Raw genomic sequence first — 19,323 nt, 5'->3', positions numbered from 1 at the left:
TTCACTATTTGCTCATTCCTACTTTTGAGGTTTAGGATGGAGAGGCGAGGTAGTGCCTGAGGAGGACCAACAGTATAACTGCCACCGTATCAAAAACATTCAGTGCCCTTCCACTCTGTGCAGCTGGGCTGGGCACATTCAAGAAGTGCACCAAACAAAACACACTTGTTTGTGGTTTGTTGCTTGGACTTACTTCCTAGCCAATTAGCTGAAGCAAGCTGGAAAGGGCAAGAGTGTTATTCTAGAGCAGGGGTTCTCAAGGATGTTGGTCCCAGGGAACCCTGCTAAGTTCCGTTAAGTGCCAAGGAACCCCCCCCCCCCCCTCCCGCCATTTTTCATTCCGTTCATGCTACATTAACGTGCAATAAATTCAAAAGCAAGCAAGGGTATCGTTTTTTTTTCCCCCGTCGACTTTACGCGAATGCGTACGCTAGCGGCACCTATCTCCAAACAGGAGAAATGCGCATGGACTCGTAAGACAGAGATTCAAGTGCGATAGTTTAACCACGTGGCCCGTTTTCGGAGTCTGGCTGGCTACAAGCTGCTGGCGAGATTTATTGCGTGGCTCGCGCGTTTCTGTTATGCGCCGAGATGTGCTTACTGACACTCAGGCGTGAGTAATGGAGGTTCCTTAGATCGATCGCACCTCAAGTTCACCATATAAGACTTTGCGACTGCGGAACCAGGGAAAATTTATCAGTGGCTCGCGGAACCCTAAGGAGGGGCCTGCGGAACCCCAGGGTTCCGCGGAACCCACTTTGAGAAACCATGTTCTAGAGGACAAACATGGGGCTGTCTGTTTCCCTCCCGTAGAAGCCAATGTAAATTGACCGCAGATGGAACTTTCTCACTCTTTGCACTTTAGCTAGGCACTTTATAAAGGGGGACACTGGTCTTCAAACAATTTCCTTTACTTTTCAAGTAAACTCCATGAAACTTGCCAGTCTTGCTGTTTTTTCCCCGCTTATTTCAAATATGCCATTAATTTTTCAGCTGGTCAATTAGTTCCAGAGATAATTAGAGATAATTAGCCAGTTTTGGTGGAACAATAGACAAAACAGTGCTGGTCGTAGAAGTGTAATCTTTGTATTTTCCAATACTATGAGCTGTGCTGAATGCAATAAGAGAAGTGTTTTTTTTTTTTATGCGTCGCTTGAAACTAATTTTGCTGCTCATTAACTTTGGTGTTTGAAACGGGTGTCCAAAATGGTTCCTTGCCACTGGTGCCACCAATGTTTAATGAGCTGTTGAGATCACCTGAATGCAGTAGTAGATGTGTCTTAGTTTTTATCAGAATAGTAGCTCAGACATTAAACTCTTTCAACAAATGTCTCTTAGTATCTGCACTTTTTTTTTGTCATGAAAACCCGTTGGAACTGCTCTGACGAATCGCCCGCCTATGCAGAGACGCTGACCGAACAAGTGACCGATGGCATCACCAAGGTCGTGGACAAGATTGCTGGTCGACCGGCAAGCAAGGCTGGCGGTGACTCCCTGACCGAGGGGCTTCCCAAGTTCCAGCCAGTCACGGTCCGCCCTGCGGCTTCACTGTCGACAAGTGGGATTGCTTCACAGACCACTGTCTTCCCTCAGGCTGTTAGGGCTTCAGCCAAGCCACAGAAAGGTAATCACCAAGTGTGATGAGCTCCAAGCCAATGGGTTGTTTGTTACCTGGTGATTTTTTTTTTTTTTTTTTGCTTTATCATTGAAATTTCGAATAGCTGGGTGCGAGAAAGTTCAGGGCTTATTTTCCTTTCAAAGGAGTTGAAAACAATACAAAACAAAACAAAAAAACAGTATTTTGGTAGTTCCAGTCATTTAGCACAATACAAGTTTTATTCATTAGAAAGACTGCTTTGTCCCGATAACAATGACCGCAGTTTCGCCGGAATATTTAAAGAAATAATGGAGACAATAAAAAAAGCATGTGAAGGAGTGGAGACTCTCCAGAAACTGTCTCTGGCCAAGTCACATGACGTCGCAGATCTCCCAGCTGAACAAAGAAGCCATTGGAGGTTCAGTAGTTGGACCTCCCAAAAAACACCATTGTACCAATTGGAACCCGTTGTATTTCAGATTGGCTCCATTTGTTACAGTGGTGTTGTTGGCAGGCCCAAATGGACCTCCAATGTTTTTTTTTTTTCGGCTGGGGAGTCTTTTGTCTGCGTGATTGGTGATCACCGACCTAAGAAAACACGCAAGAAACGAGACTGGCCATTGCCTGTAGTTGCGTTTGATCATGCCACGTAAATGCTAATGTGCTGTTAACGCACAGATTACCGTGTTTCAAGTGCTGGCCTCGAAAGCTTGCGGATGATGTCATCCGTGCGCATGTAAATGGTTCACCAGAGCATGAAAGACGACGGACGAACACGGCAGGGCAGAAAATTTCAGCACTTGACGCTGAAAAAGAAAACAGCAAGGCTTGCAGTGTGAAGTTCTGTACCTACAGAAGTTCGTGAAGAAGCTAATACAATTGGAAGTCACAAAAATTGCATCCTGAGCAATTTTCTGTGGACATACATGTTTGAACGAACTTTGGTGCTGATGCATATATAAAGAGGTCTAGTCCGACTTTTCAGCGCTTTTACAATACTTGGTTTGAAGAGACCTTGGTTACAAAGACCAGGCTTGTGCGAATAGTGATATTTTAGTTCGAAGCAAATAGTGCTTGGGGTCGAATACTTTCGAAGTGAATTCGAATAGTTGTCAGGTGTCACTGAGCTTCTTGTCACCGAGACACTGAGCTTCCAGGACTGGCGGGACCTTTATAAAAAACTTCTATATCAGGTTGGCACCCATGGACGCATTGGCCACGTCACTTGACTGATCGAAGCAACTGATGTCCACTGACGTTCAACCGCAGAGTGCAGTCAGTCAACACCTGCTCACTGTATGCATGCCACACTGTAACCAAACAAATTGTTTCGTTACCATTTCGTTGTTTGAAACAATGAAACAGGAGCTTTGACTGCGTTAACAAACAACGCTCTGAATGTGGCTTAGCTTGTCTTGGCTCCACATGTAGTCAGGATGTAGCCCTGATGTCAATGGCACTGCGGCTTGCCTAATGAAACCAAAACTCCTCATAGTACTTGAAAGCAGTTTTGATATTCATTCACCCCGAATACTTCGAAATTTCAGAAATTTTAAATTTGCGTCGAAGCGAATTTGAACACTATAATATTCGTTCGAATATTCAAAGTGCTCAAATATTCGCACAAGCCGAACAAAGACACATTTCCTGGGTCCCTGGAGTGTCTCTTGTAACGGGAGTTCTGTTCTTTTTGTGCTTGCTTTTCGCTCCACACGTGCCAGCGTTGCACTTTTTTTTGCTTACGATCGTTAAAACCAACCCAACGAGCGTTCCTAACTAAACGAACGCTGGTGCTGCCAGTTAATATGCATATTTTGCCTCAAGTGTGCCTACAATTTTCTTTTCCTAAACAACGGGGAGATGTATGACAAGCGGCAGCGGTTCACGAGTTTCAAACGGTTATGACTACAGTCCACGCTCGTTACAACGGACCCTCTTAACCCCTTAAGGGCTCATTAAACAAATATATTATGCACCAATATGGCCAAATTTTTTAATGATGTGATATGCTTCAGAAACGTGTTCAAAACACAAAAATATTTGCGAAAATTGTTTATAGTCGATAATCATGTTTAATTGGTCATTCTTTACCCCATATAATACCCTATATTTGGGGCATTTCTGGTGTATTCACAAATTAATTTCTGCAACTCCAGAAAGCACGGGTCGGGTTTGAATTGCCTTGCAGAAAACAAACAATTTCTTGATAGTTCACTTGAAGCTAGTTGAGGCTACCATCCGTGTGGTAGCGTTCAAAGCACGGCACTGCGCAGAGAGCCTTCTCGCACCACCTGCACCAGGTCCTGGTTTCCTTGCGGATGTTCTTGCCATTTACATCTCGCTTCATGTAGCAGACTACGCAGCGGCGTGTCGGTTCTTGCTTCTTCTCTGTTGGTGGTATGTGCGATGGAAAGTGGCGCTCACCAAACCGTTTTGCGTTCAGGGGGCGCCCTGGCCGTCCTTTCTTCTTGGTGCCGGTGTTGGGAGAGTACTTCGTGATGATCTCATCAATAAGCCTTAGCCTATACTCCAGATGAGATGCTCGGCCTCCTCCTTTCTGGTACAGAACGAATGAATTGTAGGTCGCCTCATCCAAGAGGTGTTGGAAGATCTTCTTGTAGGAGATCTTTTTTCGTTTCCGTGGCACTGAGTAGCTCGCCAGCATCTGATCTGCTCTGTCAACTCCTCCCATTGTATGGTTATAATCAAGTATAACTTCTGGCTTCAGGGTTTCTTTGCCCATTTTGTCAATGAATCGCGCCATTTCAGCACTATGTACTGTAGATAGAACCGTCACCAGTTTTTTGTCCATCCACTGAACAGCCAAGCACTTGCCCCTTTGAAAGGCAACCATCTCGCCTTTCTTGAGCTTTGCCTTGGCGAAACCAGGCGGAAGGTCTTTGCGAGTGGCTCGCGTTGTGCCATAGATGTCAGTTGATCTCTTCAAAAGAAAGTCAACCAGTTCTGGTGAGGTGTAGAAGTTGTCAGTTGTGACGCAGTAGCCTTTGTCTAGCAGGGGCTCCAGAAGCTTCAAAACAACTTTCGTCGCCATTCCGAAGGTTGCTGCTTCTTCTGACGAGATCTCAATGTTCGTTTCTTTCCCTGTATAAATTACAGAGTTCCATATATACCCACTTGAAGATTCGCACAGCAAAAATGACTTTATGCCAAACCTCGCTCTCTTCAGGGGCATATACTGCTTCCAGCTGAGCCGGCCTTTGAAGAGCAGCAAGCTCTCGTCGACACTGACGTCCCGCTCCGGCACATACAATGTCCGGTATTTTTCAAGAAGTGCCTGATAAACCGGCCAGATTTTCCTCAGATGAGGTTGAGGGTGTCCTTCACAATTTTCGATTGTCGTGTTGTCGACAAAGTGCAACATTCTCATTATTAGTTCGAAGCGGTTTCTGGACATTATCTCGCCAAAGACCGGAGTCTCAACCAGCCGATTCCTAGACCAGTACATCCTTTCATTTGGTTTTTGCACAATGCCTTGCAGCAACAGGAGGCTCAGAGAAACGCGAAGTTCTTCTCGCGTAAGTGCATACCATTTTCGGAAGCGAGAATGTTGTCCCAGCTTGCTAGAATTCAGAAGCTGAGAAGCGTACCGGTTTGTCTCCATGACGATAACATCAAGCAGCTCATCATCAAAGTAAGCTTCAAAGAGCTCAAGTGGATGAGGGGGAGAGCTTACTGTGATCTTCAGTCCCGTGAAACCCCTGAAATCAAACCGTGGAGGTCTGGCTGGGATGTTGTCGAGGTCTATGCGAAACCATTCACGGGAGCTAGCCATTGTATCATCGCTACTGTCTTCTCCTTCAGAGTCACTGTCAGTAAAAACGTCATCACTGTCTTCTTCACTTGAAGAATAAAACACTACGGTGGCATCCTTATCACTCTCGCTTTCATCGTCTGAAGAAGGAAGATTCTCCGCATCAGAACGCCGCACGGATGAGGCCATGTTTGTAAAACGCGCGGGAAACAAGCGCACACATTCCGCCATCTAGTGTGCAAACTATAATTTAATACCACCGCCAATGACGGAACTTGTGGTGCTTAAACATAGATGGCAGCACAGGTTCCGTAAATCCCCGTTTGACGACCCGGGCTCGTCAAAAGCCTGTAGGAGCATTGCGGAAAACTCATGACGACCACAACTCGTCATAAGCAAAATAGTGGCAACTGCTCTTGACGAGCGCAGGTCGTCATAAGCCCTTAAGGGGTTAATCCGGAAAAAAACGTCCGCTGTAGCCGAAGTATGCAGTATCCGACCGGTGTTGGGGGTGGGGGAGGAGGTAAACGAGCGCAAAAGTGCGAACTTTGACCAATACTGGACATAAATGCTACAGACACTATTCTTTCTACGCGCCTGCAGCACCTCTGCACAGCGTTCACGTGGTGGAAAAAATCATCTGAAAACCCTGTTTCCGAAGCTTGGCACCGGGCCTTGGAAAAGGCCTAGCATATGCGGTCGAGTGCGTAAAGACGCACACTAAGCTGAGCAAAGAAAGCAAGAATATAACAAGAAGCAATTACTAACCCGCTATAAAATCAGTCGTGGCCAGCAGAATCAGCTAGACTCTTTTAAAACCCTTCGTGACAAGGCACTGTTTGTCAAGCAAATCGGATTGCTGCTTGACGTTCCCCCAAGGAAGCTTCCGCATTTCTTACAATTATAGTCTGGGCATTAAAACAGCTGATACGATACAATCCTATGTACAGCTGTAAATGTCCCAAGTTCTACCAGTTGGACTGTGCACGGCCACTGGCAGATTGCACACAATGGATGGGAGCCAACCTCCTACTTTAGGTATTTCTTACCTTTTTGGCCGGACGGAACGCGAACGATGCATGCGTTGGAATAATGAATGCTGAGTTTCACTGAACCTGAGTTCTTTATTACATACAAAAAACCTGTGAAGATGGAGGGCAGACTTGACTCCGAGTGCGCTGTTGTTCAATCCCACCAGCAGCGTTTATCGGCAGCGGCCTTGTTCTTAACGGTCCAACGGACCGTCTGCTTAGATAGGCCTGTACTTTTGGCGATGTCGGCCTGTTTTTCGCCGTGTTCGACAGCGTCCATCATGTTTAGTTCAACCATCAGTGAAATCAGCTAGCCTGCTGCTCATGCCGCCAGTCGCACAAAAACATGGAGGTCCATGGACAAAAAAAAAAAAGGCCAGTGGCACTGGCTTGGCTGCGTCAACATTGCCAGACATAAGTTTCTTTGCCAGAATAAACAAAAAAAGCATATCGGCTGCCGGCACCGCGGAAGTCCGCTATAAGCATTCAGTCAAAACAATTTTCGCCTAAAATTTAGTCTGTTGTAGCCGATAGTCCGCTATAGCCGGGTCCGTTATGAGCGGAGTGGACTTCACTTAAAATGCATGGGGACCAAACAAACCAACAGAAATGGTCTGTTGTAACCAAAAGTTCGTTGTTGCCGGATCCGCTGTAACGAGCGTAGACTGTATATAGGCCGCTTGGCTTTCGAAGCCTCTGTGGGATGCCGCTACAATGGTATGCCGTGGGGCTCTGCTTGGGTTCAGCGAGCGAGCTACGATGACAAGGCGAGCCCCTAAAGTGCTCTGCACTTAAAAGATTCTGTCATGTCGCAGAGAAATTGCCAGAAAGTGACTGGGGAGTCAGCACTGCTTCACGCGTTGGCCTTAATATGTCTCCATTACTTGTTTGAAGTGTGCGATAAAATTGTTAGTGTTGTTGTTATTGGGGAAAAGGAGTCTTTTTAGTGAAACAAATTTCTAAATTTGTCCCCACACCCCCTTTAAATGGTCCATGAAGAGGAAATACCACTTTGTTTAACTTTAAGGAGCTAGGCTTCAGTACCTCACTCACCTCCATTCCGGCCACGAAAGACGTTTTTTAACCGATAAAAACCCAAGAAATACTTAAGAACTTTCAAATTTCGTGCCACAGTGACGTGCTACCTGCGCGAGTGACGTCATATGGGCCAGCACTAAAAATATAATTATCAGTGCGCTACCTGCATGTTAGCATTCAAGTGATGCAGTCAAATGGAACTAGAGGCCCCATTACAGACGTCCAGTCATGTGTCCGGGTCATTGATTAGTTCGGCCATCGTCAATCGCCCACACAAGATTCTGCGACGTCATTGAAAAGTTGCCGGAAACTTGCTGGCGAGTCGCCACTGCTTCCCACGTTTTCTTCAATATCTCCGTTATTTTTTGGAAGTTTGCGATGAAATCAGTATCATTGTTATCAGGACAAAGAAGCAGTCTTTCTAACGAACCAAACTTGTATTTTGCTTTTATGGATCCTTTATTAAAAGGTGGCTGAATCTAAGGGCTTGCTGATTGCAATTGCAGCTCGCAAGAAGGGTCATGCCGGAGGCGGCTGGGATGATGAGGATGGTGACGAAGGTGCTGATGACGCCAACGTGTCCGGGACGCTGAGCGACTCTGCGAGCGTAGGAGACTCCGCCAAGAACAGCGAGCTGTCGTCCTGTGAACCAATTGCACAGTAAGTAGGAAGCCCTTCTTCGTTGTCTTGCAGTGCAAAACATTTCAAAACCAGGGCCCGTTTGCCCGTACGCATAAGTTTCCGATTAAGTTCCCGTTTACGAATCAGACGCCTATAAGTCGAAGTCAGCCACGGCAAATAAGCCGGTTGCCTGAAAACTCGACGGAAACGCTGCCTTAACCAAGCGTTTGTATCAGTTTCGGACAAACGACTTATTACCTAGACAGCGCTGAAGTCGTAGTTGGGAACTTATTCCCAAACTTATTGCGTCCGGGCAAACGGGCCCTGTGCTTTATATTGGGTACGCATTCTTGTCAACTAACTCTGTGTTAAGATTATTTTTTTATTTCAGTCTGCATTTTGAGTTGGGAGTGCAATTTAAAGTTTGATGGCAGTTTGGCGATCGTGTTAACTCTTTCGTGACCGCGAGAAAGTTGACCGATTTTTACGGGTCCATTTTTTTTTTCTGCTAAAAAAATTGGTTTGGTTAGGCACTAATTACAGGAACACAAAATGCAGAATATTTAACGGCATTTCCAGTAACAGCAGTTTTTGAAATGTTTTCATATGTCATAGTTGCAAAAAAAATATCAAAATCAAAATTTTTGTCAAGTTATTGAAAAAAAAATGATAAAAAGGTGTTGCGTATAACAAACCGTCGGTAGTAGAAAAAACTTAGAATATGCATTTTGTAGGGAAACATTTCAAAAACACGCCCTAGAAAAAATGTCGACTTACGCAGAACAGTTCGTCAGAAATAAAAAAAAATGTTAGCATGCGTGGTGCTCGTGCCATGGAGTGAAGCCCAACCTCCATTTCTTTAAAAATGTGCGATTTCGGGCGGTTTCCTGGAAAAAAAATCTGGCGGTCTGACATTATCAGAGGTACCAATTTGCCCCCACGTTACGTAAAAAAAATCTTGTCAATGACCGACTGTGGATTTACAGCCAGCACAATATTTGGGATAAGCACGCGATGCGGAAAAACGTGCATAAAGTTTAAAACGAAACTCCAAGGTTGATGCTTGTTGACGTTCACAGTCAGTTATCTCTCAAAGCATAAAGTTGAGCTTTTAAGTGCAGACAGAGCACGTATATAGAGCACCAAGGTGGCGTCCCGAGGCAACGCTGTCGTTCGCGGCGTACCCCGGAGGCTTCGAAAGCCAAGCGGTTTATATAATCATCAGCTTCCGAAACTCGTGAACCCGTGGCGCTTGTGTTATACATCTTCCTGTTGTTTAGCGCAAAGAAAACTATAGGTACATTTGAGGAAAAATATACGTAATTAATTGGCAGCGCCCGCGTTCGTTTAGTTAAGGACGCCGGCACGTGCAGGGAGAAAAGCACAAAGACAACGGAACTCCCGCTGGCGCAGTTTCAGGCAGGGGGTGCGCGGCGAGCACTGCGAAGGCGGGAAATTTGAAATGCTGTGGGTGGCAGCAGTGAGCGGATAACGACGCTACAGCTCATTATGGCGAATCGTTGCTCTGCAGTTCCGACAGCTTTCACATTGAGTGGAACGGCTTTAATTTTATTATCATCTTCTCGCTCACAATTGTAGCCTTGCTTGCAGGAATGAGGTGCAATGCGCTAGAATCGTGCCCTGCAAACTTTGGCCGAGTAGCTGTTGCGCGATAAAAAAGATCAGCACAACGAGCCTCCTCCATTGCAGCGCCACCTAACATTTCTGAAATGAAAGAGTACAAGAACTTATCGGAGACTCCATCCGAATAGACAGGTCAACTAAGCAGCAACGCTAGACCCCCGGAGATACCCTCGTATGGAAACGAAACTGGCAGGCGAACAGCTGGTAGTGTGTAAGGTCGGTTTGAAGCGCTGTCCTCGTCGATACAGATATCTGGCGGCTGGGTGTGATCTTTTGACTTGCATCTGAAGCTCTTATCGCCGAAATTGGGTTTGAGTTGGGTGAAATCAGGAGCGGCATGCTTTGTTCGGGGATCAGTCGCGGACGTTCACTGTGCCATTTCAGGTAACCCTCAAGTTGGGTAACTGTGTAGTAGTGCTAAATATGAATTCTGCAAGGCAGAAACGAAACCGAAACTGTTGGGAGCTGTTTGTGAATGGTCCTGGGGTAAGTAGAACTACCACACAACTTAGAACAACAGCGTGCGCAAAGGCAATAAAACTGCCTAAAATCATAAAGCAGCTTTGCAACCAGGCACTGCTTGACATTTTCAGACGATTCCTGGGATTGTTACTGTCAGAGTGCGAACCTGACGATTGAAAATTGTTTTCTGGTTCACCATTCATGCCCTGATAACAAAAACCGAACGCTGATGCTGAATAATTATGAGTGGCACGCAATCTTCGTTGGTAGCAGTGACACGCGATGACCACGCCCCTTTCCCACACCCAGGTGATGCAAACGCGTGTCAAAAATCACGTTTTTGTTGCGAAAATGAAAACAAAACTGATTTTGAAAGGCCATTTTCTGATCTAACTCCAAATAGCTTTACTTGTTCGAGCAATGCCTGGAACGCTATGAAAAGGCGCTCCCAAAGTATAATTCGAAACTGAACAATTTTGAATAGGTGCGGTCGCGAAAGAGTTAATTTGATTCGTCGATGTCATTTAGGAGGGACATGGCTCTTAAAACTATTTTTTTTTAATTTTTCAGTAAACTTTGTGAAACTGGTCAGTCTTGCTACTTTTTCCCTACTAATTTCAAATATGCTATTGTTTTGTGGGTCAGTCAATTGGTTCCCGAGATAATTAGAATTAATTAGCCATTTCTGGAGGAACAATAGACAAAACAGTGAGTTAGTCATAGCACTGGAATCTTTATATTTTGCAATACTATGAAACCTGGTGAATGCAGTAAGAGAAGCAGTTTCTTGATGCTCCACATGGGACTAATTTAACATCTAATTAAACTTTGGTGTCTGAAATGGGCGGCATTCGAAGCGGTTCCTCGTCACTGATGCCACCAAAGTTTAATGAGCACTGCGAAGGCGGGAAATTTGAATTGCATTGGGTGGTAGCAGTGAGCTGATAACGACGCTACAGCCCATTATGGCGAATCACTGCTCTGCACTTCTGATAGCTTTCACATTGAGGGGAAAGGCTTTAATCTCTTTTTTTCTCATCCAGGTTGAAGGGTGCCTGGAGCGACATTTTAGCACACGTCTTTCCCATCTTAAATGCGGCACATCACTGGTTGCTCCTTTATGCATGCAATTGGGGGCAGATATTAGGGCGGGGGGTAACAGGCGTACGCATCTAGGCTTCACGCGCTCACTCATGACATTCCCGTTACACTGGCGGGAGGTTCAAACGTGGACGTTGTTCTCAATGTGGAATGTGACCTTTGAGCGGTTTGGGTCGGTGTATTGCACAGACAGTACGATGCCCACGATGTGGAAGCAAAATGAACAGCCCCACGTTTTCCCCCGTGAGTAAAACAAAAAAGCACTTCCAAGTTTGATGCACCTAAATGGCTGGTAAGTACGCCCAATCGCTAATCACAAGCGAGTTTAGTTTCATGCACTCCTTGGACTTGAAAGTGAACATTTCGACAGACTTCTGTCTGGTTGGGAAGTTACTGAACTGAGATTTAATTAGGCTCCAACCAATACAATGCAAAAAGGCAAAAACCCGACGTTTCAAAGCCATCTCGGCTTCTTCTTCAGGGGTGACAGTGGCCACGCTGCAGCTGCGTCTTATAGTCTCACATTTGCTGGCCTCGCACAAAGCCCCTCGCTGCGGCACGTAATCCGTGTGCGTACACCGAGGGGAGAGTGCCAAGCGAGCGATTAAATCTCACTCCTTGGACTGCACCCATCTTCACTGGCCATCGTTCTCTACAGAGTGGAAGGGCACGGAATTCCTTGTTTGTTGGCGAGTTTGGTGTGACACCATCTGCATTTTTTGGCGCCTTCCTCAGGGTGTACGAGCGCGAGGTGCAAGCAGTGGAGGCCTTTGTGGACCCCTGCCTGGAGTTCCCACCTTCCCGCAAGGAGCTGGACGACGCACGAGACAGGTGCACCACGCTCAACGCGGACAAAGTCACGCAACTCCTGGCTGCCAAGATCTTCGCGTCGCAGGAGAGCTCCCAGATGGTGAGGACGCCAGGGGGGACAGCAGAGGGGCCAGTGGGGCTGTAGAGGCTAGTCTGCCGTCTGGGTAAGTTTTTCATTACGACAGGGTGTTGTCCTGGGGATGAAAGTGCGTTAAATACCGTATTTACTCGAATCTAGGCCGGCCTCGATTCTAAGCTGACCGGCAAAATTCAGAAGGTCAGAAAATAAAAAATGTCGACGGAAGACAATAGTCGACTGGCACCCCTGCCAAGTAAATGCCTCCCTTCTCTTTCCTGCTCGCCTCTCATGCTGTTCGTCTCCCATCTCGTTCCTCCCAAGATAACACGCTAGAGGTTTGCTTATGTCAATTTAAATTTATGCGTTCCACTGCTCCAAGTTGGGTGCCTCGAGGACAGCCTACTTCAACGTTTATAGACCCATGTTGCCCTGCTCCACGTGCATTCCAAGTGGAACGTGGCCCCTATCTATTGAAACCTTTCGTTACTGTTGCCGTTTGTTTCTTAAATGCCGCCAGGAGCTATAGTAGTGCGGGCAACACCAGGCGGTGGTTTTCTGCCGTTGATGTAGTATTTCATTTGCTATCGCAAAAACCGAGCATTCATGAATTTTTTAATCAAGCAACACTGCATATATCACTTATGTATTGATTTTCTGCCTTATATTTGCGTAATGTCTTGTTCTTGTTCAGCAATGTTGACAAGTATGAACATTGACACCGGACTAGACTAGACGGACTAGAGGGTCGTGCTTAGCTCCCATCCTGAGCGACTTGTGCCTAGGCTCACTGGACAGGCTCCTAGCTCCTCGCTTAGAGCGGTCGGGCGTCGCTAAGGTGTGCCGATATGTCGACGACTTTCTTGTGATCCTAGACTGTGGGCGTAGTGCTTTCACGTCCATCGTAACCAGTGTTTTGTCACAGTTTCGACAGTGTCTCGCCCCTCTTGTTCTGACACATGAAACTCCAAGTGAGTGGTCCATAAAATTCCTCGACCTCAGGCTCTCGTTCGGTCCCAATCACGTCTGTTGGGAGTATGATCCGCATAGCCAGAAACCGATTCTGCCTTTTCAGTCGGCACACTCAAAGCTGACCAAACGTGGGATCGCTAGGCATTGTTTTACCAACGCGCTGATGAAATCCTGCTCCCATGTCGTGGAAGATAGTTTCAAAAAACAGACAGTACGTCTAACATCTGCCGGGTACCCTCCATTTCTTCTGTTGTCGGTCGCGAATAAGATGCTTAAACAGCTTAGGAACAAGCCAGATGTGGAACCCAGGGAGAAAGAAAGAGAAAAGTTGAAGTGCGCTGTCGTGCCGTACCTACATGGTATTTCGCACAATCTAAAGAAAATAGGAAAGCGCGTCAACGTTAACGTTGTCTTCTCTGCTCCCAACAAATTGTCAAAGTTAATGAACAGAGTCAATGGAAAAAAAAAAAAGAAAAGCAAGTGCGCAACGCAGCATCGGGACCGGTTCGTGAATTGCTCAGTAGGCACAGTTTATTCTATTCCTCTACCGTGTGGCAGGCAGTACGTCGGACAGTCGGGTCGTTGCATAAACGATCGGCTTAGAGAACACAGGAATAATGTAGATAAGATTAAAGGACATCTGGGCATACACTGCAGAGACTGCAGAGATTGTGAGTGTAAGCCAATTTTTGATAAGACTAGGGTTGTAGCTCGACACGAGGATCAGTTGACATGAGAGATCATCGAGGCCCACCAGATAGTTTCCTTAAAAGACAACTGCGTTAGCACAGCTTCTTTAGCATTGACAAAGAAAGAACTGCAATACTTATCAAATCATTAGATTTTACCGTGCAAAAGTGCATTTGTAACGCGACCGTTTGAAATGTCATCCTTCACTTTTTTGTTTTTTTGTACTTGCTTGTGCTCCTCCCCCTTTCCTCCTTTCTTTCATTAGCTGTGTATCTTCCGGTATAAAATCGGACATCATAGTGAAAATAAAATGAGTTGATAGTAGCGCTGTGTCCCGTTCACTTCGTTCGTCCTTGTTCAATTTGCGCTTACTTACACGATATACGTTTAGGTTTGGCTGTAGGTACATAAGACTATTACGCAGGCCTTGTTTCACTTTGGCCGGGTGGCTGAATCGAGTCACAGACAGACAGACAGACCAAAATTTCTGCGTTTAGGTAGCGCAATAACGACTATCGTTTTTAAAAAAACGTACCTCGAATGTAAGGCAAATGAAAAAAGTCACTGGACCGAGACCAGAACATGAACTTTATTTTTTGCAGTGCTTGTCGCAGCATGTTCAGTGCTCACTCACAGGCTGAACCGAAACCACTTCATAAAATGAGTGACCCAGCCTAGCTACCGTATTTTCGCGCGTATAACCCGCACCAGAAATGCAAAAATTTCAATGGCAAAGTAGGGGTGCAAATAATGCGCGGGGCTTTTCCTTTTAGTGAAGCTTCACAGCAATGCGCATTGTGCCGTGAAGATGACCTTGTGTGCAACAGTGAGGCCTGTGGCTAAAGTGATAGCTCTAGCGAGAGGAGTTATCACACTGAGTGAATTGAGACTTTTGCCTTGCAGTCAGTGTATTCTACTTGCCAAATATACGCGTTCTCTGTGCACATATTATGTGACGTGTTGCTTGAGCAGTAGCTTTGGTGCAGCCTTTGCTGTATCAAATGTGCGGGCAATACGCGAAAATTTTTTTTTCTTTTCTGGCAGGCTGAAGGTGGGGGTGCGGATTGTGTGCAGGGGCGGGTTATATGCGCGAAAATACGGTACGCTTAACCCAGCTCCTGCTGGGCTTGAACTGAGCCCGCACGACGCCCCGAATGTTTGCGATCTCTCTCGCCTTCGCCTGTATTATCTCCTTCATCACAGGCATTCCACCCTCTCTTTGCTGCTGGGTAAAGTCAGCGACTTCCTTCTCCACCTCGTGGTGTAGATCTTTCTTGCGTCCTGTGAAGGCCGTTCGCTTGGCGGCGCAGTTGAAAAGTTCATTCCGCTGGTTCCACCATTGGCGCACGTTCTTCTCATTGACTCTGAAGTCACGCTGTGCTTGGAGGTTTGAAGTTCTCTTGGCCTCCAAGACTACCTTCCGCTTAAAAGCCGTGCTGTAGTGGCACCACTTGGTGGGTGCTATTGTACCATGAACACGGGTGCTTCCCGAGGTCAAGCGACTACGTATGCAAGCAATCACAAAACGCTCAGAGCTGAGTTCACAACAAATCGTTCGCAACGTTCAAACAGGCAAAATGGAACCTGGAAGCCATAGAGTTCTGAAAACCCATTGAAAACCTGCCAGCTGCAAGCCCGTGGCCACGAGTTGGCGTTGAGTGTCAAGCGGTGGCAGGAAAGCCGCATCCTCGAATCTAAGTCGACCACCGACTTTCGTAAACGACTTTTTAAAAACAAGTATCAGCCTTGATTCGAGTAAACATGGTACAGCACGCCGGTCGACCGTACTGCCCTCTCAGTGCATTGAGACATTTTACAGAATAAAATTGCTGTTCTAGTAACTTTTCATTGGGAAGTCACTTACTTTTTCTTGCCTGAAAAGTTTTTCTGGGAATTTAAAAATGAAAAATTGGCATCGTCTGCTTGCACGCCGCTTTTAGCTGTGGTCATCTGTACTCCGTGGTGAGCAGACAATCAGAAGCGCGCATGGTACTGTTTACAGTCTTAAAAATTCCCACATATACTTTGATTGGTACATGATAAAGTACGCAAAAAAAAATAATACAGTTGAACCTCGATATAACGAACCTCGATTTAATGAAATTCGCGATATAACGAATTTTTTCAAGTTTTCTAACAAAATTTTGCTAAATGCATGTATTTTTGTCTCGATTTTACGAAGTAATTTTGTGCGGCGCTTTCGATTTAACGAAGTCACGGCAAGAAAGGAAGAACGAAATTCCGGTCGAGGCACGTTTTATTTTGCCTCTCAGGCCCTACATTGAAAAAATTCAGTACTCAAATTGACTCTTGAAGGCTAAAATGAAAGAAAAGCGGTGAAATCTACGGTTAACAACAATTAAAAGCGAAGAACGAAGCTGCACAAACCGCTAACGGTCATAGACGGTTTAATAGTGCATCCACTATTTTGACGTCTCCATCGTTGCCTACGCCAGCGCCCTCTATGCTTAGGCTACCGAAGCCTACTTCAAGCTTTTTTTTTTCTACGCGTCATTGCTCACGGTGCTGCTGCGCTAGGTTGTGCTCGCTGATAACCAAATTAATATTTTGTTCGTGCATCGTTAGGTGAGTCTTGTAAGCAGCATGAGCACTCCAAGAGAAAGAAAAGTGTTCCGAACAAGAGCCTGAGGAAGCTCGGTGAAACTGACAGCCACCGAAGTGTGATGGATGCCATCGATGTTCTGCGGAGGCACGCAGGTGCACACGAATGTTTAAAGGGGCACTGACACAAAAATTTAGCATCTTGTTTTTTTCGTTGCGATAAGTAGCTAGTGACCTACTTATAACCTGTAGAAACCTCATTTGCTTCAGCGTGCGACGGTTGTTTAATTAGAGGCATTTTCAATGCGGCCAGTCGCAGTTTCGGTTTCAGCGAGTGCCGCGAAACGATGGATTTTGTGGATTTTGTGTGAACAAAGCTGACCACGTGACCGTCGGAGGGATATCACAGAGCAGAGCCGCCGTAGCACTGTCGAATCCGCATCGACGGCAGTTTCTGCGAATGCCCCCACGTACTGATCTCGTGAGGCGCTTAATTAAAAAGCGACCGTGGATGTGACGCGGGCGCTACGAGTGCAAATGCTACCGCGGCTAAAGAACGACGCGCGACGCTCGAGGCGGTGAGTGGCAAGACGCGCGCTGGGAGCAGCCGGCCGGTCTGCCTACAGGTCCGCCTACAGATGTGTTCGGCTCAGCACTGCGGCGGATATTCGAGTGCCGCTCTCGTAACCGGTGCAGATGACAATTTTTAATGCAACCCGCCATCGCATCATTAACTCCTTTCTCATGTAAGCCACCATGGTCGGGACTTGGGGACAATTTCGTGCAGCGGTAACAAGCTATCACTCGAGCTACCTGCGCCGGCCTGGGCCACTTCGCGGCCGTGGCCGCCGCCTGCACAGCGACCGTGCGGCTAGCTCAGTGAGCTTTTCGTGCCTCCGGCGCGTTTTCGCATCCAATGGTAATAAACATTAATAGAAACAGAGTGCCTGGAATCGCTGTATAACTTTGGTCGCGGCCAGCTGCCCGATTAGCTGACGACATCGCGGCGCCTCCGCCGCCAACGTTTGGGTCGTTCGTTCTCGAGAGCAGAAGCTCCGCCCTCCGGCCCTCCGATTGGAGCGGCGAGCCGTGCGAGCCGGCAAAAAACTCCGGTAGTGCGGAAGCGGCAAACACAAACTCGTGACGTGTTTGGATGTTGTTTATTTACAATTGCGCGTGGTCCTCTGCTGGCTGCTCGGTTGCGTTTCGCACACTTCAAAATTGATTTTAAATATGTTCTAGGCTGTATTCGCCGCTGATATTTTGCAGATGATGTATATGTGTTCCCACCAATCTATCTCCGAAGTTATCTCGCCTTCAAAATTTTGTGTCAGTGCCCCTTTAAGACCTTGTTAGCGCTGTCAGCATACGAGCGTCACGTAAAGCCCGCCCTGGTCAAGAAACGCCAAGCACTGCTTACGGACTTCTTCACTACGGCTTGAACATCGAGTGCTGGTGGCAATAAATTGCTCTCTTTGAACGTGGTCATCTTCGTTTCACCAGCGTTCATTAGACAGCTGCGGTGCGGAGAAATCAGTTTCGTAAGGGCTCAGTGGGCATAAAAGTAATTGCTTAATCGAATTTGGCCGGAAGATTTTTCATGTAAGCTTTCCGCTTTCCGGATCACGTAAGCGCTGCTCCACACAGTGAAGCGGTCCGCGTGTACTCCGCTCAACTCGCAATCATGGTTTTATCTCGAGTGTTGTGGTTGAATCACGCGCCCATACTGCGGAGCCCTTGTACATGAAAAAAGTATTTCGAAAGTTTCATAGCAGCTTTCCGCTATTGGCCCGCCGCGCCTAAGCCTACCACTGAATGGACGAAAAGAGGCGTAACTTCGAACGAGCACCTCGGCGGGGTGACGGGGTGAAGTTCACGGGACATGGACGCGGGTTCAATTGACTAACAGCGGCATTTAGTAGTGACCGAAATGAAAAAAGAAAAAGTGGAAACCTAGTCTGCTATCATATTTAATGAGGCATTGCGGAAAAAGCACCGGTTTTACGATGACACATGAACTACCGTCGGCTATCCGAATTCCATTGCCCAAGTGTTGAAACTCTTAATTCACACAATTTTCGCGGCCAGTTTTAGTACAAATTTCGCTTTAATTGGAGAGGTAACTACATAGCAGTTGTTGCCTGGCGAGGGCCAAAGTGTTAAAACCCCAATAACTGATTAAATGAACTGTAAAATCGAAACCTCGATTTTACGAAATTCTCGATTTAACGAAATTTGCGGCCCCAAGTACGACTTCGTTATATCGAGGTTTAACTGTACCACAAAAAGCTATCAAAGAAACCATTTAGTTTTTGGAAAAATGTCTTACTAGCAAAAAGGGCCAGTACACGGTGAGGGCACTGCAATCGACTGGTGTGCTGTCTGCCCAAGGCGTTGTTCACAAGAAGGACCCTGCTGCAGCCTCAATTGGCAGGGTCGCAGATTTTTACGGCCTATCCAAACTTGCACTTAGAAACAGTACCTAATACATACACCCCTTGGCCATTCCATATCCGTTGAAATTAGCTCTTTTCTTTCAGGATGCTGACGGAAATGTGTACGCGCTGAAATGAATTTTGAATTTTTTATAGAAAAATGTGTCAGTTGTTGCGTATGTTCACTTTATACCTGTTATTGCAACGTTACATAGTTCCTTGACTTGTGCTTTCTAGCTGTTGGTTCATTTCTTTGTGTTCTTCTTTTACATGCCTTGTGTTCTACTACGAATGTAGCGCCTCCCCTCTGTAACACTTCTTTTAAGTCCTGAGAGGAAAAATAAATAAATATAGTAATGGTGTTGGTCAACTGGTCTACTCCACGGTGGCATGATAAGGAAGGAGAGCATCAATACACTCCTATTATCTCCCTTTGCTTTTCTAGTCGCACTGTGTTACTTAAAGCTTCACTTGCATTCTCCACTCTGCTCCCCGCTCACTCATTTGGCCAC

At 46.3% G+C, this 19,323-nt stretch overlaps 1 protein-coding gene across 1 annotated transcript in view; it reads left to right on the top strand.

The window, feature by feature from the left end:
* Window positions 1–19,323, top strand: part of LOC144138709 (AP-4 complex accessory subunit Tepsin-like) — a 60,079-nt gene that overhangs the window by 28,845 nt on the left and 11,911 nt on the right. The window contains exons 8-10 of the mRNA XM_077671116.1: window positions 1,406–1,624; window positions 7,945–8,098; window positions 12,002–12,176. Coding sequence (XP_077527242.1) covers window positions 1,406–1,624; window positions 7,945–8,098; window positions 12,002–12,176 — 548 coding nt within the window. The remainder of the gene's footprint in view (window positions 1–1,405; window positions 1,625–7,944; window positions 8,099–12,001; window positions 12,177–19,323) is intronic.

The sequence above is a fragment of the Haemaphysalis longicornis genome, unplaced genomic scaffold (genome assembly GCF_048455015.1).
Source record: "Haemaphysalis longicornis isolate Haplotype H1 unplaced genomic scaffold, Haemaphysalis longicornis Haplotype H1 scaffold_5, whole genome shotgun sequence".
NCBI lineage: Eukaryota > Metazoa > Arthropoda > Arachnida > Ixodida > Ixodidae > Haemaphysalis > Haemaphysalis longicornis.
This window is presented reverse-complemented; position numbering and strand designations above follow the sequence as displayed.